The sequence below is a fragment of the Onthophagus taurus genome, chromosome 11, assembly GCF_036711975.1.
Source record: "Onthophagus taurus isolate NC chromosome 11, IU_Otau_3.0, whole genome shotgun sequence".
NCBI lineage: Eukaryota > Metazoa > Arthropoda > Insecta > Coleoptera > Scarabaeidae > Onthophagus > Onthophagus taurus.
In genome coordinates this window covers 27233220-27256406 of record NC_091976.1, presented here as the reverse complement: position 1 = coordinate 27256406, position 23187 = coordinate 27233220, and the positions used below count along the sequence as shown (strand labels likewise).

At 33.8% G+C, this 23187-nt stretch overlaps 2 protein-coding genes and 1 long non-coding RNA gene across 3 annotated transcripts; all 3 read right to left on the bottom strand.

The window, feature by feature from the left end:
• Positions 1-322: 322 nt before the first annotated feature.
• Positions 323-2942, bottom strand: LOC111415799 (Cytochrome P450 4g15). Its single transcript, XM_023047667.2, has 8 exons — positions 2843-2942; positions 2621-2786; positions 2372-2566; positions 1927-2109; positions 1794-1863; positions 1608-1734; positions 737-1454; positions 323-681 (listed from the first exon to the last, which is right to left on the bottom strand). Exons 2-8 carry the CDS (start codon positions 2784-2786, stop codon positions 515-517), a joined length of 1626 nt encoding a protein of 541 aa, XP_022903435.1. The 5' UTR covers positions 2843-2942; the 3' UTR covers positions 323-514.
• Positions 2943-7291: 4349 nt separating this feature from the next.
• LOC139431849 (uncharacterized) lies at positions 7292-7838 on the bottom strand. The gene is made up of 2 exons (XR_011641881.1): positions 7444-7838; positions 7292-7391 (listed from the first exon to the last, which is right to left on the bottom strand). It is a non-coding gene; the product is annotated as an uncharacterized lncRNA (long non-coding RNA).
• Positions 7839-10834: 2996 nt separating this feature from the next.
• On the bottom strand, positions 10835-22067 carry LOC111415797 (achaete-scute complex protein T3-like). The gene is made up of 2 exons (XM_023047663.2): positions 20880-22067; positions 10835-12878 (listed from the first exon to the last, which is right to left on the bottom strand). The coding sequence occupies exon 1, from the start codon at positions 21867-21869 to the stop codon at positions 20907-20909; it is 963 nt and encodes a 320-aa protein (XP_022903431.2). The 5' UTR covers positions 21870-22067; the 3' UTR covers positions 10835-12878; positions 20880-20906.
• Positions 22068-23187: the final 1120 nt, after the last annotated feature.

Below are 23187 nucleotides of genomic sequence, written 5' to 3'. Positions count from 1 at the left end.
TTAATTTGGACGGCAAAGATTTTGCCGCAATTGAAGAGTCGCGGTGGTGGGTAGAGGTCAAATTAAGTTTTTTTAACAAGGAGCTCGTGTTACTAGTTTATCTTGTTTATTTAGGAGGAGTGAATAGAAAGTTTTTTTGAATTTATTTATCATTTTGTCAACTTTAAAACATACGAGTTAACGGTTAATTTATTTCAAAATATAGTTACATAAAACATTGTAATTATTCTAAACAGGAAATCTTAGGTATTTGTCAATTCTGCACAACTTTTGGTAACGTTTTAATTTAGAAAATTTTTGGTTTAGATTAAAACAAATTAGATAGATTTTTAAATGCAATTTATTGCACAACTTGCTGGGTTAGTAACACATAACAATAAATAATATATACACCCCTAAATAAAAGAAATAATATAGAAATTAAAAGTAATTAACAAAAATATTTTTTAATCGTTAGTAAAATCATATAAAAGTTCCGTGTACGATTCCAAATTTCTTTTTAAAGCTTTCATAGTTAAGCTTTAACGCGTTTTTGGATTTGAATTCTAAATCCATCGGCACGTTTTAGGATAATATCACCTTGTAACTTGAAATCTTTTTGAGCCACAGGCGAAGTAATATGATATTCCCTCAAAATTGTCGCTAGAAGAACTTTCAATTTCAACATAGCGTATTTACGCCCTGAAAAGAATTTTTTTATTATCTTAAAAATCGGAATTGTTATAATTATATTTACCGACACAACTTCTTGGGCCAGCACTGAAAGGAATGTAACTGTAAAAGTGTCGTTCTTGACACTTTTCGGGTAAGAAATTATCTGGGTTGAAAACATCTGGATTCGGGAAAGATCTTGGATCTCTATGCAACAAATAAGGAGCAATAACAACGGTTGCCCCCGCTGGAATGCTGTAATCTCCTGAAGCCATTTTAACTTCCTCGTTGATTTTTCTCGCGATAATTGGAACTGGTGGGTACATTCTTAAGGATTCCATTATAACTCTTTCTAATAATTTCATTTCGACGGTATCGGCAAAGGTAACTGGTCTATTTGAACCTTGGAAAATATCGTTTAATTCTTGTAAAACTTTAGCTTGAATATCCTGATGGACACCCATCATACACAAAACGAAACTGGAACCAGCAGCCGTCGTATCGTGACCTTCGAACATAATCGTCGATACTTGATCTCTGACTTCTTTTTCGGTGAAATTAATTCCTTCTTGCATTGCTGCTTGAGTTAAAGCATCCAAAAATGCTAAACGTTTCTTCTCACCAATATCATTTTCGTCATTTTCATCCAAATCGTCTCTTACAGCGGTCCCGTTATTATATCCTTGAATTTTTTCGCCGTTTACTTTCGGTTTTTCTTTCTTTTCTTCATAAGCCGGGGAATATTTTGGTTCGGGAACGTCAAATCTTTTTTGAAGGTGATCTTTCTTTCTGCTATCGACAGCCTAAAATGACGTAATTTGTATGATGATTCAATGTTAATTAAATTTAATGAGAATCGGTAATTCATTAACAATTTAAAATCGGCTATTTGAATTTTAAAAATTTACTTCATCTGAATATAATTGTTTTTGTGTTGTTGATGAATTTATTTTTACCTTGTTTGTTAAATCGTGAATGATTCCTAATAATTTGTCGTGTTCGCTGCTGAATTTTGTGTTTTTGAAGATTGAATTGAATCTAAGCCATGGTTTGTAACTTCTTTGATGGAGAATGTTACACATCCTATTAAAACAAAAATATTAATAATCTTTGTTTTTTTAATAAAAGTTTTAATTTAATACTTCATCACAGCCATTGCATATTCAAATCCTGAGTCTTCACTTCTTGGTTCTTTGTAGCCCATAACAGTTTCTTTAGGCAAAAAAAAATTTGTTTTTAATTTTATAATTATTTTTTTTTTGTTTCAGAATTTACCTAAAAGAATATCAACTGTAACTCCACTCATATATTCATGGCAATCAAAGGTTTTTCCAATTTCCTTTTCCATTTTACGACAAACGTTTTTGCTGATATCATTAAATTGTGGAAAGAATGATTTAAGGATGTTCATATGGAACGTTGGCGCAATCATCTTCCTGTGGTTTCTCCAAATATCACCTACCACAGCAGAAACAAACACGTGTAAATATTCCTATTTGTATTCAAAACGTAATTCGCTATCACAACGCGAGAAGGTCATTTAATGAGGCGATTTGAAATCAATCGATGCCGCCGCAAGTTTTAGAATCGAATAGAATAAGTCGTTGAATACGTAATTGTATATAAAAAGGAAGATTTTTTTTCGGGAGGTACTTTCTTTTGCGATAAAAAATTTTGCAATAAGACGACGTAATAAGAAATTGAAATTAAATTTGCTTACCGTAACTGATTAGAAGACCATTTCCAAACCATGGTTGGAAAAATTCGTATTCAACGGACTTTTCCAAGTGAACGTTGCTGCTTAAGATGAGTTCAACGTCAGCTGGATTGAATAAACCTACCAATAAATAAGGACCAGCCCATATTCTTACTAAGTTTTCTTGTTTCGAAGCGACTTCTAAAGCAACTTTGAAAACTACAAGAATATAAAAAAGTTAAAAAAGAAATTGATTAAAAAAACATATTGTACCTTCTGGAGGTGGCTTTTTGGTATCTAAATAATGTTTTAAAGTTTCTAAATAGTCCGGACCTGGTAATTGATTTCCCAATTTGAAATATCTTTCATTTTTCTTATAATAAGCATATATAAGAACGGAAACTATCGAAATTAAGGCGACCAACACTCCAGCAACCATCTTAAAATTTATTAAAAATATTATTTAATTTCTTTTAACCATTTGTTTTAACTCACCTTTTATTTAGGTGTAGTTCTATTCGAAGTGAACTCTTGAAGACAATTTTGCGAACTGACTACTCTCACAACACGCGTCAACTTTTATACTTTTTCTTGAATTAATTATCAACGTTCACTTGGCGATTGATTTTTGACGGTAATCATTGATTACAATAGCCTGAACCTGACATTTGAATTTAAATTTTCCGCAACATGTCCATAAAACGTTATAAATATTCCAAAAAGACTAGTTAAAATTCTTACGCATTTTCAAACTGTTTTTCGTATTGAAGCGTAAAATTCAGTTAGAAATAAACAGGAAATGAACGTTGGAAAATTCAACATAAATTATTAATATCATTGTTATTAAGCGTTTATGGTAAAATTTTGTTGATTCAAGTTCGAGCACTTTCTTAACCTTTATTATAGTGTATTTTTTATGCATAGAAGTTAAATTAAAAATATCGCTATAACACAGTAATTGAATTTTTTTTCCATTAACTTTTATTGTCCTTTATCTAATAGGTTTTTTATTTATAAAATTAAATAGATATAAATTGCTTTAATTAATAAATTTTTTTTGTGTATTTACAAAAAACATTATTTAGGAAGTCTTAAATTTTTTCTAACAATTTTATTAGATATATTTTTTGCGAGATTTCCTTATTATTTTCACTTTTATTGTTTGTTTCAGGGTGTGATCATGCCTAGAGTGTACCAACGTGGAAATTATCACCTGAAAACGAATTCGATAGAAGAGGTCGTTATTGTTAATTTGCACTAAAATGGTTTTTCGTTAATCGCCTAAACCGGAACCTGCGCTAGTATCAATCATGGATTAGGGAAGGTCAGGAAGATCGCAGAAAACAATCTTGAGAGCGAATTAAAGGTGCAACAAGATACAAGATCAATTGCCTTTGGACTTCCAATCTTATCAGCTACATGTTGTATTAATGTCGCAGGCAAATGGTTATTTCAGGTAGATAGCTTTTTTCAGTGGCCGTAAATTGTGTCATCAATATAAAGTCTAAGATCCCTGACACAGACCCTCCTCTTCAATTCAATTCCATCTACAAAGATATGTGCCATATTGCTGATAAACGCTTTGGATTCCCTACCCCGGAATACCAAGTAGACCGATTTATTCCCATTTAACAAAAGACCATGTTTTTTAGTAATATTTAAAAATTTATCTAAATCACTGTTTACAACAGCAACAGACTCTAGCATATTATTTGAGCTAAAGCTGTGGTAAAGTTGTGTGTCATCCGTATAGAGATGAAATTTTGTGCAGAAGCGGTCAAAGACCAACATTTGAGGCGTATATATAGTGAACAAAAGTGGAATGTAGAGCCCTGCGCTACACCAGACCTCAATACGGCTGGATCCGACACATCATTATCAATAACTACATAATTGTAGTTAAATAATAATTGTCGATAGTGCGGTTGCAGAACGATACCCAGACCTAAATCCTGATTTATTTGTTCCGCCACGACCCTTTCCAAAATTCCCGACAAAGTAGTCAAAATACTAATTGGCCTCACATTCGAGAAGGAAGAAGCAGTTAATGATTTAGGAATAGGAACAACTTTGGCAGATTTCCATTTCTCAGGAAAGACACAAACCTCTAAAGAAAAGTTAATTACATGCAGGAGGCAGGGAGTTATGTGTGGACAACAGAAACTAAGTAACTTTCATTTACTTTTTGGAAATAGAAATTTTTTACACCAAGTCTTACATTATTAGCATAAAAGTTGTACACGTCCGGGTCGACCTCCGCAGACCGTCCCGAAATCGAAATGTAAATATTCAACTTGCGCAGCTCCCTCCACAAATTTTGAGTGCTCCCGATTCTCATTTGTTCAAAATAAAGTAGTTCCTATCATTATCAACCTACTTTACTTAAATTAAAGTCACTAATGAGTGTCAAACGAGTCAAATAATTTGCGTATCATTTTCAAAAAAAATGTCTAACAGTTTCATATACTTTTATTAAGTTTAATAAAAATACAAATAAACGATTTATTTCTTGAAGACTTAAATACTAAATACAAAAATTTACTTGTTTTGACAATTGCAAACAACAAATTAATGCTTAAAGAGCTATTTGCCTGAAAATATTTTAGCCATATGCTATTTGCCTAGGAAAGTAGAATTTATACTGAAATAAATGGAATAAAACTATTTGCCTAGGCAGATAGTATCTGCCTGAAAAAGCTATTTATCTGAAACAACCATTTGTCTGCGACGGTTCAACACCCTGCTGCATAATAACTACATATATGAGCATTAAACAGATGGGTTTATATTACTATGTGTATGATGTGGTAGAACTAAATATTTTTCTACTTTGAGCAGTAATGCACCCAATTTTCCAGCAGATTAATTCCCGTTGTCATACTGCAAAACTATACTTCTATAGACAAGTTTTGCACAAAATAATATTAATTTCTCGCCATGCCTCGATATTTAGCTCATCAAGCATGACTAGGTTGTATTATACCGAAGAGTTTTTTTATTATTCCTCCATATTGCGGATATACTGCTGTAAAAATATTGTTATTTGCGAACTAAAAGAGAATCACTGGGTTCTAGACAAACCCCAGTCATTCTCAAACTTTATATATAATCTGTTTTTTATTTAAATCAATTGTCAAAGTGTCGTCAAGTTGGTATTGAAAGTAAAAGCGCATGTCGTGACTTTTACTTTAATTGTGTGCCACCACTGTCTATCAAATTTGTTAAGATTGATTAAAAAACAATTTTCATATAATTTTTTTGCTGCTAAATCTACCATAAAAATGTTAAGAAAGGGTGGAACGGGATGTCAACTGTCTAAACGCGAAAAAAACTCTATAATTAGGTATTGTGAAGAAGTACAGACGGAGACACCAAATACGAATTTAAAATATATATGTAATAAAGCTTCACGTATTTTTGATGTATGTGTATTGCACTTGAGTTTTAAAATTAAATTTATATTCAACATAATTGTATTAGGTTCACAGCACGACGGTTTTTAAAATTATTCAAACCTACAAAAAATATCAAAATGTAAAAAAACCAAAAACACAAGGGGGTTGTAAAATGAACTACAAAACGGATAATAATTTATATTTTATTAAAGAAGAGTTAGGAAGACAAATACAAAAATTGCATGAAAAGAAACAGTATTTTAATCTTAATGATTTACTTAATTTTGCAAGAAATGAATGTGATTTTACTAATGGTAGATCAAAATTACATAAAATTATAAAATCTATGGGATATAGATATAAAAAGATTAGCAATAGAAAAGTGTTAATTGAACAACCCATAGTTTCAAAAAGAATTACATTTTTAAAGACATACTTGCAATACCTAGAATCCGGAGAGTATACTTTTGTTTTTCTTGATGAAACTTGGATTTACGAAAATGGCACCCAAGTTTATCAATGGGTAAATGAAAATGAAAGATTCGATATTCCGCAAAGAGCAGAAGGTGAAGGAAAAAGATTTACAATCTTGCACGCAGACACTTCGTCAGGGTTTTTGCCAAATTGCGATCTCTTGCTCAGTGACAACACGGAGCACAGACATTATCATAAAAATATGACGTCAATTATTTTTATGGAATGGGTGAAAAATCAATTACTTCAAGCATTAAATAATTTGGGTGCGAAGTGTGCGGTAGTAATGGATAATGCTCCATATCACTCAAAACAAATCGAGAAAACTCCAAGTTTCTGCACAAAAAAAAATGATATGAAAAATGATTCTGAACATAATATACAGTTTGAACCAACCTTAAATAAAAAATCGTTATGGGGAATAATCCGTTATTACAAGCCTCAAATTGAAAAATCCTTTGAAATTGACAAATTAATAAGAGACCATGGCCATACTGTTCTTCGCCTTCCTCCATACAATTGCCAATATAATCCCATTGAACTATGTTGGGCGTTCTTAAAAACTTATTACAATAAACATGTTCAGTCCAGCTCGGAGAAAAAGATCTGTCGTGTCAAGGAGACTTGGCAAAAAGCTCTTGGTCATTACACTCCGGAGATGTGGGCAAATAGTGTTCGCCACTGTGAAGAACTAATTAAAAAAGATTGGACAACATTAATGGGAAATTCATTAACCTCCTGTCATTATCCAACTAGCGGAAGACTCAGATTCTTTCAGTAATTCTGATTTTTAAACAATATTCAAATTTTAATTATAGCACTTAATTATGTTATCTTAATATATTGCTCACGAGTTTTAATTTCAAAACGTAGATATTAGCCAAGTGACGAGAGATTAGTGGCTTCGTCTTTAAAGTGACAATCAGTGACAACTTCGTTTAGAATATACACAACCTTACTTATTATTTAGTGGAAAATATTATAAAACGTGGTCATAGAACATGGTATCTAGGGTGGTACAGACCGTTTTTTTATAAAAATTTGGCAATGACAATTGATTTAAATAAAAAACAGATAGCTGCCTAATATTTTTGGTAGTAATAGAAAATTAACGGCACATCATCTTTGTTAACATTATTAGAACAATTAGGAGCAACCCTAACGGATTATGTTTTCTGTAACAAGAATGCAAAAAATACTGATTTCTTAAGTATTTAGAACATTTACCTTTAGAGCAGAATAATGGTCCCCTCAATATTGCCAGGCAGTTTATGGGCCGATTTACAGAGTAATTTCTTTTCATGAGCTTCATGTTCATTTGAGACTGATGACCAGAAATTGTAAGGATTATGATGGAGTGCATAACTTGTGGGAGTACACCTCTTTTGGTGTATTGGGACAATATGAAACACAGCTATACGTCGATAATATGGGACAACCCTATAATTATCCATTTTAAGCAATTAGAAGATCCACTTTTCCAGTAGGATTAACTTTCGCGACCTCATAGTGTAAGACATTGTGTGTACCGATTTACAGAGGATAATGTCAAACTTTTGCCACACCCAACCCAACCTAATTTCCCAATATTTCACCATTCGTGCATGTTTGGGAGATTATGGGAGGGGAGTGACTACAGCTCACAACCTTACTTTTTACTTGTTACCACCTGATTGTAGATATTGAAGCATCTTATTAGTCTTATCATTCTTCTTATAGGCCCTAATTTCGTCTTAGAATCGTTTGTTCAGAGAGGTTTAAACCGCATATTCTGAATTTTGTATTTTTTGAGTCAATTCTAATAAGATCCTATTAACTAAAGTGTCCAACATTGCTTTCATTGCCTTGCACTAAATCCAATCCAACCAAATGAAGATGTTATTTACTTTTAGATTAAAATTTTTTGAATATTTCAATTTCTTTACCTTTAATAACTACTTTCGTGACGTTTTTGCACATCCAATAAGCATACAATAGAATTGATTAACAATTAATTATTGAAGTTGATTCGCACCTAGGTACTATGTAGATTTTTTTCTGTACACTTAACATATTTGCCTAATTAATTATCTAAAGTTATCAAAAATAATCTAATTAAGTCATTGTTTGAATTGTTTTTATTAAAATGTGAAGGTGAAATTAAAATAATTTATTTTATCTCTTTTCCAGATAAAACTTAAGAAATCAGAAATTAAAGAAAGAAGAAAATCTTCGGTAAGACCTTTTAATTCTAAATACTTGTACTTTTCGTTATCACTTTTCATTTACGTTTTTCAATTACTTGCACCGCATTTCACGTTGACGTACGTATAAAAATTCCAATTTCGTCCACGAATTGGCATCATCCGATCGCCCCATTATAACCAGCAAAGAAATAAAAAAGAATCGTTCGGACTTACTCAGTATACACGCCGACCTTTTATACAACACGTAATACTACAGCACCTTTCTCGTTTCTTATACGAGTGACGAGGGTGTTTTTTTATCGAACCCCTCGCGGCAACTCTCCTTCGCAACAATCATTCGATAGGAACTTCTTTTTCGACCAAATAACACGCCGCGTTTCGTGACTCAACCGTTTCCAATGTCACCACCGGTATGTTAAATAGAGATATTTTAATTTAAAACGTTGAATGGGCGCGTGAGGGTGGCATACGAGTCCGTATCTAATTTTGAAATTTTTTTTTAATTGAAGATACATGTTTTATTCTTGCCGACAAATAAAACGATTCTTACACATTTCTTTAAATGTAAATTAGAAGTTAAAAAAACGGTAAGAATTGGATAGAATAAACAGAATGACATAAATATAAAAGCACGCGTCGTCCACGGATGACCAACCAGACACGCTTCAACGTTTTGGGCGGTGTTTTCGAAAAATAATTGTGGCAGGTGAAGCTGTTTCTGACACACTCCGTGCACCCTGTAGGTCATTAATTGCTCCGGCGAGCAATAACTAAATTTTTTTATTAAAGTTACTGGTTGATATTGTGAATATCGCGTGAAATTGTAACACATTTCTTTTATTTTTAAGAAATCCTCATTGTGATCTCGTTAAATTTAAGTAACAACTTAAAATCTCAAATTACATAACACCCTTAAGATTTCTTTCTTTGGGTGACTTTAAATGGTTTAAAATTTATTGTTGCGACACTTTTCGTTTTGTTTGTACCTCTTAAGTCACTTGGAAATTAGTACAATTTCGGTGTGGATCCGCATTTTGACAAATTTTTAATTTATGACCATACTTGAGATTCCTCTTGAGTCGCGTTACTTCTGCGTAAAGGCGAAAACTATTCGCCCATTAGTTTCGGTCGGTCGAATATGTTATTTTGTGTCGATAACCAACGTATGGTGAGCAAGTGTTCGCAAAGCAGGAAACGTTAGAAATACCGGAAACGTGACGCAAACAAAAACGTATTTCATTCGGTCGCATTAACGACCCTTCGACCTTATTATTATTTTTTTCGGTACGTTTAATTTCAGTTTTTCCACTCGGTCAATTGTTAAATTGTGTACGACGTTTTTTTGAGTTTTATTAATTAATGGACACGTGCGGTTTTATCTTTAAATTTTCGGGGCAGGCATGCGATTATTACTTTAAAAAAATTATTCTCTTCCTGTATGCAAATTTTTCCACTTAACTCTTCGGATGCGTTTTAATATAATAATATAAAAAATTTTTAAATTTATGAAGGCATTAAATATTTTTATTTTTCATTTATATTCTTTCCTTTTTTTATTAATCAAACATAAATGTGTGTTTATTGTAAAAAAATTCATTGTTAATTTAAAAATTTTAGACAACCCATTATACATCCTTCAGTTAATTTAATGTATTCAAAGAAAATTAATCAAGTTGAGGAATTTAAGTATTTGGGAGTAATTGTAGATAAGAATGGTATATGGGAAAAAGAGATCAAACATAGAATAACTGAAAGCAGGAAAATTATAGGCTTCAGGTGGTCGAGATGAACTATTTGAGAAGGGTGTCAAGAATGCAACGAATTACACAAAATCGCAACGTCAACAGTGATAGACAGAATCAAAGTAAGAGGTTTACGCTGGTTTGGACACCTGATGAGGATTAATGATAACCGTTGGCCGACGAAGTTATTTAAATGGGTTCCGCTGGGAGGAAGAAATATGGAAGATCGAGAAGATCCTGGAATGAAGGCATCGCAAAGGTAATGTGAGAGAAACATCTCAAGTAGAGGATACGCAGGATAGAGAGACTTGGAGAAAGGACAACGCTTAGTTATAATTTGATATGTATTATATATATATATATATAGAGCTGGTAGTTGAGCTGTAGTATATATTATATATATATATATATTCAAAGAAAAAATTATCTTCAACTTAAATTACTTTTTTAAACCATTAATTTTAAAAGTCCATTAAAAAAAGGGAAATGAACCGAACGAAATAAAATAAATGAAACGAAATGAAATGAACGAAAGAAGGGTAACATCTCAACTTAAACGAGTATTGGCAGGAGCCATCGGCGGCCACCCTTGAGATGTACGGACTTCGATTAACCCCTTACTGGGCGAAGAGATGCGGGCTTACAAGGGTTGCTACGTAATTACGCATTTCACAAAAACTCAGCGGGTGATTTAAGTTCATGATTTATTTTAAAATCTCGTCTAATACTATATTTACACAAGAGAAAAGAGAGGTAAAAAAATTGTTAATGAGAACACAAATTTTTATAAAAAATTGTATCAAAAAAAATTTAAATATGAGATCGATCTTAAAAAAATATTGTTTTTAATAACTTAATTATCGTTTTTTAAATACATTCATACCGTTATTATTCTTTTTATATTTAATTTGTTTATTAAATGAAATATAAAAAGAATTTTTTTATTAATTATAAATTAATAACACAAGTTTACATATTTTAAGTTTTGTCTTAAAGATTGCGTTGTTTTCATTTTAACAGAAAATTTTTGCTAAATCTAAATCTGCTTATCTCAATAATCTTATTAACAAAAACATGGAAATGGTGTAGTTGTTTTAAGACACAAATTATGTACAGAAAGAAAAATCTGGAACCAACCCCAAACCTATATTTTCATGTATACATTTTTTACCCTTTCTCAAATAAACGGACTTGCTAAGAATAAAGCTTTATTACACCATTGAAACTTTTTGTTAATAGACCAAAATCTGGAGCAAATCGAAACACATTAAAAATAAATTCATAGTTAGCACAAAATCTTAAACTTAATGAAGTAAATCGGAATCTTTTAGACATTTTGTGTAAACTAGTGTAATTTAATTAAAACCATTTACAAGAACATTATTAGCTTAACTTTTTTTGTCAATTTCATCGTCGTAAATGGTTTTGCTTCATACAGTAAAGTCGATCTAATAAATATCTATAGAAAAAATTCTTAAAATCTAAGTAAAAGTTAGATAATAATAAATATATTTTACTGGCAAACATTAACAATTGTAGAAACGCTTAAATAAATAATAAACACTTAAATTTATGTGGTCAGTACAGTAGTCCCTCTATTTTTGCGGATTCACTTTTACAAAAATGTGCGATCTAGATAAAAGAATGACTTTAGCTAGAAAAAATAATAAGAAATGAAGACATAATTCGAATATTTAGCCATTCTAAGCTCTGGACTCATTAGAGATAAAGCTATACAGCTATACGACAATTTTATGATAGAAAGCCGATTATGAGGCAGCAAAGCTGTATCAAGAATCCCTAATGAAGATAATTCAATATGGTGGTTAAGTACTTAATGCAGATGAGACTGGCTATTTTGGAAAAATGTACAAGAACTTTTATGCTCAAAAATGAAAAAATCGCTCCTGGTTTTAAGGTGGCTAAAGACCTAACTTTATTACAATGCTGGACAAATTACAACATTGCTGAATTTAAAAAGTCCACATTGAATAGTTGCTGGAGGAAAATCCGACCAAATGTTGTTACATCAAAGAAGATGGATGAGAATTTGCAGAATGAGTTTATGGTTTTTTCTTTTAGTATCATTCAACTGTCAAATATTGAAGAGCAACTTGAGTCATATGATTCTGAACAGAAAGACAAAGAGCAAATTTAGTAACTGATCATAATCATGAATGCAGTGACAGTTATCAAAATAACGAAACCACTTTTCTAGCTATATTAACTGTCAAATTAGTTAATAATTGTTTAGAATTGGGAGGAAGAGTAACAGATAACTTGATAAAAAAGGATCCTATAACACAACTATGTTTAAAGGCAAGCATGAGATCAAACATACAAATTTTTGAGATGGGGACTCCAGCGCAAAGTCACAAATCTTTTTGTCTTATAAGTAAGTTTAAACTTCAAATCAGTTCATCTTCAATTTATTGCTTAATTTACCCCCGCGTAAATAGAGGGACCACTGAATATTATTTTTTTCTGAAAACAAAAAATTAAATTAATACATTTTCTAAAATATATTTACATCATTAATTTAATATTATTTCCAATTTAACATAAATTTCCTTCATTTAAAATACTGACCAAATAAATATAAGCCATAAAAAGTCCTGCTGTACACTTTGGTAATTACCAAAAAAAAATTCGGTTACAAAAACTCTGTTTCAAAATCACATTTCGGTTTCATCGGGCGAAAACTCGTCCTTTACTGGCACTTGTGGAGGTTTACCTGGAAATAAATAATAAAAATCGTTAGAAATTTTTTACCCTGGATAAATAATTTAATCCCCTTACTTTTTTTTGAAAAAGGATGTGGGGTTTTGAAATAACGTCACGCAAAATCAAATTTATTTCCGTTAGAACCGCAAAAAAAGTGGAAAAAACCATTTCCCCCTTTTTTACAATTCGTCGGAAATCTAAAAATACCCTCTTCCCTCAACGGTTTTTGATGTTTTTACCCCAAAAATCGGCGCTAAATAAGCGCACTACGGTTGTTTAATGTGAATAAGAACCTGATTCTTAGTGTCCCATATAGGAACGTTTTCTAGTAAGATTCCCACGTTATGGGACCGACTTGTTTTCCACCTCGACAGGTAAAATATGCATCTTTATACTTGTCGTGACCCGTGTGCTCTCTATTTTCTATGAATAATGGGAATCCTAACGGACAATGACTCGTGAAACCCTGGTTTTATAGAAAATTCATCTTTTGAAATTTCAACATATTCTTTTTTCAAATTTTAATTTAAGTAAATATAGCACAAAGTTGATTTAAGGATCCTTTTAAAAGTATTTTACTTTAGAAAATTAAAAACCTTAATTAACCTTTTGGGGTATGTATAAAAATATAAAAATATATTTCCATACAAACCAGGGCGTACTACTTACTTTATCCCACATAAAATCTAAAACTAACACTATACATAGAACTAGAATAATTTGGGTTTAGCCGCACGTCTCTAAAGACGGCTAGTAACAGTGCTAGTGTAAAACTAGAACTAACACTATACCTAGAACTAGAATCATTTGGGTTTAGCCGCACGTCACTAAAGACGGCTTTTACACTTGCACTGTTACTATGTAGAACTGTCCCACATAAAATCTAGAATTAACACTCTACCCAGAACTAGAATCATTCGGGTTTAGCCGTCTTTAGAGACGTAAGGCTAAACCCAAATGTTTCTAGTTCTAAGTATAGTGTTAGTTCTACAGAGTAACAGTGCTAGTGTAAAACTAGAACTAACACTATATCTAGAACTAGAATCATTCAACTGTGCTAGTGTAAAACTAGAACTAACACTATATCTAGAATTAGAATCAATCGGGTTTAGCCGTCTTTAGAGACGTGCGGCTAAACCCAAATGATTCTAGTTCTAAGTATAGTGTCAGTTGTACAGAGTAACAGTGCTAGTGTAAAACTAGTGTATGATTCAAGTTCTAGATATAGTGTTAGTTCTAGTTTTACACTAGCACTGTTAGTATGTAAAACAGTCCCACATAAAATCTAGAACTACACTATACCTAGAACTAGAATCATTCGGGTTTAGCCGTCTTTAGAGACGTGCGGCTAAACCCAAATGATTCTAGTTCTAAGTATAGTGTTAGTTCTACAGAGTAACAGTGCTAGTGTAAAACTAGAACTAACACTATATCTAGAACTAGAATCATTCAACTGTGCTAGTGTAAAACTAGAACTAACACTATATCTAAAACTAGAATCAATTGGGTTTAGCCGTCTTTAGAGACGTGCGGCTAAACCCAAATGATTCTAGTTCTAAGTATAGTGTTAGTTCTACAGAGTAACAGTGCTAGTGTAAAACTAGTGTATGATTCAAGTTCTAGATATAGTGTTAGTTCTAGTTTTACACTAGCACTGTTAGTATGTAAAACAGTCCCACATAAAATCTAGAACTACACTATACCTAGAACTAGAATCATTCGGGTTTAGCCGTCTTTAGAGACGTGCGGCTAAACCCAAATGATTCTAGTTCTAAGCATAGTGTTAGTTCTACAGAGTAACAGTGCTAGTGTAAAACTAGAACTAACACTATATCTACTAGAATCAACTAGAAACATTCGGGTTTAGCCGTCTTAAGAGACGTAAGGCTAAACCCAAATGTTTCTAGTTCTAAGTATAGTGTTAGGTCTAGTTTTACACTAGCAGTGTTACTATGTAGAACTAACACTATCCCTTTTCAGAATCATTGAAAATTGTTTCTATTGTTTCTTTTTATTTGGGTTTAACCCTCTTTAGAGACGTGCTGCTAAACCCAAATGATTATGAAAAAGGATAGTGTTAGTTCTACAATACTTTAATTAATTATCGTACCTGACGTCATCATTGCAAGTATGCAACCAATATCACAGTATTAGTATTGCAATATGCGATTTGCGTATGATGCGTATTGTACTGTGATATTGGTTGCATACTTGCAATGATGACATCGAGTTCGATAATTAATAATTAATTAACACATTGTATATATTAACAGTGCTAGTGAAAATTAATCTTTTGAAATTTCAACATATTCTTTTTTAAAATTTTAATTTAAGTAAATATACCCCCAGGTTGATTTAAGGATCCTTTTAAAAGTATTTTACTTTAGAAAATTAACATCATTAATTAAACTCGGTTTATCTTAAGATGAAAATCTAAACCGAGGCGAGGCCTCGAAATGAAAAAGTTAATCAGGAACACCTCTAATTACAAATTGATACTGTTGTTCTCAAAAACCTCTCGGTCGCCACTTTACTTTTTAAGTGAGTTGCTGTGTACCGCGGACACGTTTATCTACGTCCTTTTCGGACGGTAGGAGGCGCCACCACTCCTCCTCTTTCGCGTTCTTATCGTCCCTTTAACAAAAAAAATGCTTCTACAGACGCCTAAAGTGTAAATGTCCTATCATAATTGTTACAAATGACGCGGGTTCGACTTTTCAAAATGAAAGAGAAAAGATCCGGTTCGTTTTTCGGTTTCCTAATCGAAATTAGTTGTGTTCTTCGAGGTTGATTTTTTTTCTATTTCTACCGTGATAAAGTCGGCTACGTCTAGTTGGAATGTTATACATTTGTTGTCGGGCGTCAAAATATGGCTTCTATTAAGATAAGTCGTATCGAGAGGACTAGAAATCTTCTTTTATTGAACTAAACGCCTCCCGTCTGTGTTGTATCTACCGTTGGTAATGGAAATTTGGTGTTTTCTTTTTATTTTAAGCCGGTAAAACGAAGGGGTTAAGAAAAATATGTGTAAGAAATAGGGAAAGTTAATTTGTTCTTAATCAGAAGTCGTAGATTATTTAATAAAAAATTTACAACTCGTTTAAATTTTAATCTGTTAAATAGGTATATCGTACGTGAGGAGTACGAGAAAAGAAGAAGAAGTAAATAATACTTTAAGCGACCGTCAACCCGCCTCTTTAAAGTCCTAAATAAGACATCCATAATAATAAAAACGAAAGCAATGAAAGTGACAGTAAAGGGGGTCGTAAATACGTCGTCTGAATGGAGTCGTATCAAGGACCGTAATATACTGACGTAATGACTAGGTCTCTGCGGCTACAAGTAGCCGGAGTATACAAGAGATGATTCCACGATTTTACTTCTTCGTCTTTCCCGGCTAATCTACTTAGGAATGCGGTCCTCGAAAGCGCACGAGAATGAAGACGTCCCGAATTTTCGTTCACTCTCTTGAAAAGGAAAAAGAACGCCGCGGGTGCTTTGTCAAAATGTTTTGACGCCACCGACGCCAAGTTACAAGAGCCGCGAGAGATTCGACTTTTAATCTGATGATATACGCCCACACGTAATCGGGGTCTTAACGTCTACAACGATGATATATTCAACGACACGTAATCGTTGGACGTAAATCTGTACATGATAAGAACCTTGCGATTTACGTTTAAATTTCAATAATTTCGTTTAAATAAATTTTGAAAAATGATACAATTTTAAACAGTAGGAAGTAAATATTTGTGATGGACCAGTTTTAAAGGTGGAGGTTTATTTCCCAGCCCTATTTTAATTCTATTTGATTAGGGTCCAGGCTCCTTTTTTAGGTTCCCCCTTTTTATAATATAAGAGTTGATCCTCCGTCGAAACCATATCGTCGACCTCCTGCTCTCAATATAAGACCGAGGTCGCTGTATAGTCGACCATAAATCCTCAAGGACAATGCGAAAGTAGAGGATAAATCAAGCAAGTACTCACTAGAAAATTATCTTTGGTCTCGCTAAACGGACGACCGTACGCTGAGGACATAAAGGAAGGGCCTAACTGACAACAAGGGACCTTAATGTGGAAATTATGTTAATTTTCACTACCGATTTTTTTTTCTCTTATGTAGGGTTATAAAAAAAATGGTCGGGTATTGTCTTTCCCGTTTCGTGACCCAGCTATTTTCTCACTGACTTCTCCGAGTACGTTGAGATTCTTCTTGAAAAACCTTTTGGGGTGTTCTCACGATGAAAATATACAGAGAATGTCATTTAAGATGCGATATACAAAAATATATTTCACTATACCTAGAACTACAATCATGTTTAGCTGTCCTTAGACACGTGGGGCTAAGTCCAAATGATTCTAGTGCTAAGTATAACTTATATTCTTGAACGAAGATTATTACTCTTGGCTCAAGCTTATCATATTCTTGTATATCCACAAGAAGATCATTATGTTGAGTGAAGAAAAACCACATATTCTCAAAACAAGTATACAAAAATTTTTGATTCTCAAGAAAACGAATTCTTAGTGAAAGTAAATCAATAATCTTGAAAAAAATCGTATCGAAAATAGATTTCTTAAGTCAAGAATAACGTATCTTTCTTTTGAGAAAACTTATTCATGTAACAACAATCTTGTATAATTCTTCATTTGAGTATTTTAAATTATTGACGCAACAATGAATTTTTTGATACAAAAAATTGATATTCTTCGATGCTAAAAATATGATATACTTTATTCCATAATATTTCTATTCTTAAAACAAAAGAATATTTTTGTTTTAAGAGTATCTTATATTTGTTTCTAAGAAATACATTCAAGATTATTTTTTCTTGAAAGTCAAGAATAATTTCCCTCAGTGTAGAATCATTCAAGTGCGCTAGTGTAAAATTAGAACTAACACTATATCTAGAACTAGAATCATTTGGGTTTAGCCGCATGTCTCTAAAGACGGCTAAACCCGATTGATTCTAGTTCTAGATATAGTATTAGTTCTAATTTTACACTAGCACACTTGAATGATTCTAGTTCTAGATACAGTGATAGTTCTAGTTTTACACTAACACTGTTACTCTGTAGAACTAACACTATACTTAGAACTAGAATCATTTGGGTTTAGCCGCACGTCTCTAAAGACGGCTAAACCCGAATGATTCTAGTTCTAGGTATAGTCTTAGTTCTAGATTTTATGTGAGACTGTTTTACATAGCACAGTTGAATGATTCTAGTTGTAGATATAGTGTTAGTTCTAGTTTTACACTAGCACTGTTACTCTGTAGAACTAACACTATACTTAGAACTAGAATCATTTGGGTTTAGCCGCACGTCTCTAAAGACGGCTAAACCCGAATGATTCTAGTTCTAGGTATAGTGTTAGTTCTAGATTTTATGTGGGACTGTTTTACATAGCACAGTTGAATGATTCTAGTTGTAGATATAGTGTTAGTTCTAGTTTTACACTAGCACTGTTACTCTGTAGAACTAACACTATACTTAGAACTAGAATCATTTGGGTTTAGCCGCACGTCTCTAAAGACGGCTAAACCCGAATGATTCTAGTTCTAGGTATAGTCTTAGTTCTAGATTTTATGTGAGACTGTTCTAGATAGTAACAGTGCTCGTGTAAAACTAGAACTAACACAATATCTAGAAATTGAATCATACACTAGTTTTAGACTAGCACAGTTGAGTGATTCTAGTTTTAGATATAGTGTTAGTTCTAGTTTTACGCTAGCACTGTTACTCTATAGAACTAACACTATACTTAGAACTAGAATCAATCGGGTTTAGCCGCACGTCTCTAAAGACGGCTAAACCCGAATGATTCTAGTTCTAGGTATAGTGTTAGTTCTAGATTTTATGTGGGACTGTTTTACATAGTAACAGTGCTAGTGTAAAACTAGAAGTAACACTATATCTAGAGCTTGAATCATACACTAGTTTTACACTAGCACAGTTGAATGATTCTAGTTGTAGATATAGTGTTAGTTCTAGTTTTACACTAGCACTGTTACTCTGTAGATCTAACACTATACTTAGAACTAGAATCATTTGGGTTTAGCCGCACGTCTCTAAAGACGGCTAAACCCGAATGATTCTAGTTCTAGGTATAGTGTTAGTTCTAGATTTTATGTGGGACTGTTTTACATAGTAACAGTGCTAGTGTAAAACTAGAAGTAACACTATATCTAGAGCTTGAATCATACACTAGTTTTACACTAGCACAGTTGAATGATTCTAGTTGTAGATATAGTGTTAGTTCTAGTTTTACACTAGCACTGATATTATGTAGCATTAACACTGTACCTAAAGTACCGAATGTTAGTTCTAGTGATAGTGCAAGTGTAAAACTAGAACTAACACTATACCTGGAACTAGAATCATTCGGGTTTAGCCGTCTTTAGAGACGTGCGGCTAAACCCAAATGATTCTAGGTCTACATACAGTGTTAATTCTGCATAATAACAGTACTAGTGTAAAACTAGAACCAACACTATACCTAGAAATAGAATCATTCGGGGTTAGCCGTCTTAAGAGACGTACGGCTAAATCCAAATGTTTCTAGTTCTAGGTCTAATGTGAGTTCTACATAGTAACAGTGCTAGTGTAAAACTAAAACTAACACTAGAACTACTTTTAACACAATAATTTAAAAAAAATATGTTAAAAAGATTTTATTTCGTATCTAATATTGTTTTGGGTTTAAATTTTGGCACGTGAAAAGGCGGTTGCTAGGTGGGTTTACAAGTAGTCTCCTTTTAGACATCAGAATGCGATTCCAGACGAGAACCGCCGTACAGGAGCGTGCCATATGTCATACGTTTCACAGACCTGTGGAGCGCACATGTGGCGGACTGCGAGTTCCCCTGCGGAAGTCCTTTAAATAATGGGCATACGTGAGCCCGCCGCAAGTGTCTTAAAGAAAACGGGGGCCTTCATCCACCTACGACGACGTCTACGTCTGGAGAATGCCGAAAACTCGTGCCAGGCAACAAAAATCGAAAATAGAACCTCCACCATCCCAGTTCAAATCGTTGTTGTTTCTATAAATATTTCTTTTAAGGTGGTCGATATTTCGTTGAATAAAATTCGTTGGATTTTTATTACGAAATTAAATTCGATCATGCGAAAGCTCTTTTAAGTCCCTTCGCATTTCTTTGTCTGCCAATCTTGAATGGTCCATACTTTTAGAATAAATAAATTTTCGCTTCAAGAATTTTTGAGTTGGGATGATATTAAAAAAAGCGACCCAGGTAACTAATAGACAATAGCCTAAAAAAATTAATCTGGCTTGGGTAATCCAAAAAAAAAAAAGGACGCCAACCCTTTTTGCTAAAATAAATTTCTTTTATCTTTCATCTTAATCGTTTTCGAAATTTTCGAAATCCCAATTTCAAATAACAACCTTTTCATTTACTATGACTCGAAAAGCTTCAATGATCTCGGTATCGTTTTACTAGGAAACTTAATATTTAAATGATACGTCTCGATTGTGTCTCGGAGATGACATTGAACCTTGGAGTTTTTGACCTTAATAGAGGCGGCCGAGACCCATTCAACGGGGCTAACTACACGCGGGGCCCTTTTATTCCGGCTCCCGTGGCCCAGACGGTCGCTTCTTTTTCACAATGCCGAACCACGAGAGTCAGCCATTCTTCTCCTTCTCTTCCAGGACGCTTTTGATCCCCGGGGATTCAATGCGCGAAAAACGTAACTCCGGAAGAAGTGAGAAACGTGTTTTGCGCGAGGAGACGACAACCGTCTGGACATTGCTTGTTGAAAAACATAACCTATCCTAACCCGTCTTTACCCTGCGGGTTTTGATGCTATGGTTTCTGGTGTTGCTGGGCAAAATTTTGTTTTCACGACCGGTTTTTTTTTTTAGAAAAATACGTTAGGTTTCTTATTGAAGTATTAACCTGCATCGATTCTTTAAAAATAAAGATATTTCATACGGGTAGCAGGTGATAATTTAAAAACAAACATTTTCTTGTTAAAATAAACTACTCACGTAAAATTAAATGAAAAATTCCTCTGACTAGCTATTTTGAACCTGAATATGTTGTTGTTCCCACCATGACGATAACATTCCAACGTGTAACATATTTTCCTTGTGTTCTTCAGGCACTTCAAGCTCGATTGGTTGTTCCACTTTAATTTTTACGTCCATTTCCGTTTTGAAAACGTTCTCAGTCTTATAAATGGTGTCCTCTTTGAATACGTTTTCAGTTTTGAACGTATATTTTTCGTTTTTATCACTTGGTGAAAGAGAGTTATCACTGTATACTTCGGGGGATAAAGAAGCTGTGGTGTGTATGGAATTTAGCAAATTCAAATCTTCATCAAACACCATATTTTCATCGATCATTTGTTCTGTTAATAAGGAATCGTCGATGTTGATTGTAGTTGGATCGTCGTAAACTGGGATGATGTGGTGATATTGATGGTTATTTTCGAGTTTGTACGTTTGTGTTGGAGGTGGAGTTGGATTTGATAAATCATCATCATCTGAATGTGGGGATGAGATGAAGGAAAACGTTTGGTTTGAATATGTAGGCATTTCGCAACCATCTGAAGCTAAAATGTGCTCTAAACTTCGAATGTATTCCACAGCCATCCTTAAAGTTTCTACTTTACTTAGTTTTTTATTCCCAGATCTTCCGGAGTTTGATTCAAAAGCTGCTGCTATCGAGTTGGGTATGTGTTGTCTTAAAGTTGCAAAACCATTATTCACTTGCTTTACTCGATTTCTTTCTCGAGCGTTTCTTCTCGCAACTGCTAAAGGAGCCGGCTTCTGCACGTATTTGTTGTTTTTCTCTGTTTGTCGTTTCTTTTTGGCCGTGTTGGTGAGAAGTATGTCGTCTTTAGTATTTGGTAAAATAGTCGGCTTCCTGATTATGATCACGTCACCTCGTCTTTCGTTCGTCGTGTTTGACGTTGCGGACTGTTGCAAAATGTTCATTTTACTTTCCGTGGGCGCGCAAACACTGAACCCGGTCATTTAAGACGCCGTTTGTACGTAATTATCGCCACTTCGAGTGTATGACTAAACGGTTCTTGGCGGTTTTACGTTTCGACGATCCCGCGCTAACGAGCGACGTCGCTAATTGACTCGTATACCAATTGCGACCGATTAAAAGTTGGTTTTGTCGCGTGTATTGATACCGACTGACTGTATTTCGCAGCAGAACGCAGACGGCACGAGTCCCATAACAAATAAACTCCTCCCCTCGAAGGGGGTTGGCGCGGTTTTTATAGCGTACAGCTGTTATATTGGAAGGAAATATATGAGGGTCCCGGTGAAAGCAACAGCTTAGGTACGTTAAGGGGGGTATTTTTCTAGAGGGGTCGAAATGTAGCGGTACTTTTTCGAAACTAGGTTCTTTTTTATCTATTTTATTGATATCCGGGAGATCCCTTTGAATCAAATTTTTACCGTTCTTGTACTGATCCATGACCCAAATTCCATTTTAATCTTCGTGAATATCGTTTTTGCGCGGGGGTGTCATATTTCTGGGTTATGAGGGTGTGCATCTGGACGAAACGGTTTCTGATTTAAGGGTATAACGGTGAACAGTTATAGTAGGAAACGAGAGATTTTGTGTAGATCCCTTTGAAATTGATTTATGGTCGAGCTGCGAATTAAAACACGTCTCGAACGCGCAACAACGACAACTTACATGAAATCGACATTGCGAGGACGAAATTTGTTGAAGAAGAAAAAAGGACGATTAAAGTGACGAACGTGCGTGCATCACGAGAGACGCCGCCAATTAAGCTCCGATATTTATTGACCTCTTCGGTTTGAACGTACGAAATCTTCCGCCAAAAGGCTCGATTCCTACCATATATGAACCTAGTTTAATTAGGACCCGGCGCTGTACGATTCAACGTCGACCACAATCCGCCAAATACAGAGTGTTTTATTGCGGACCCAATACGCTATACACGTGTTCGTACACGCGAATAACGCGTACGCACTAATTGCAACCGAATACTATTTTTGTATAAATTATGATCTTGACGGCGGGTTGCGAATCTTAAGTCCATACGATTCTCGTCGTAAATAAAAATAACGGGTGGAATGGATGAGAGGAAAAGATCAGGAAGTTATTGCGAATACTTGAATAAGGAGAAGAACCGAATGAGATGAAAAGGAAAACTGCGAGGAGTGCGGTAGGCGCGATATGTAGGCCGGCGGTCTTCTCATTACTATGCGTATATAAATTATACAAGAGAGTTTCGGCTGGATAAAAACACCTGCCCCCGTAAGAGTGTACACCAATTCTCGTATTTCACATTATTGGTGTACCTTCACT

What these genes read in the sequence shown, in the direction of transcription:
- LOC111415797 (XM_023047663.2), bottom strand. Translation starts at nt 21,869, where the DNA reads ATGACCGGGTTCAGTGTTTGCGCGCCCACGGAAAGTAAAATGAACATT.
- LOC111415799 (XM_023047667.2), bottom strand. Translation starts at nt 2,786, where the DNA reads ATGGTTGCTGGAGTGTTGGTCGCCTTAATTTCGATAGTTTCCGTTCTT. An exon ending in TACAGTTGATATTCTTTTAG is followed by an intron (nt 1,864 to 1,926) that starts GTAAATTCTGAA and finishes TTTTGCCTAAAG; the next exon opens with AAACTGTTATGGGCTACAAA. An exon ending in TATGCAATGGCTGTGATGAA is followed by an intron (nt 1,735 to 1,793) that starts GTATTAAATTAA and finishes TTGTTTTAATAG; the next exon opens with GATGTGTAACATTCTCCATC.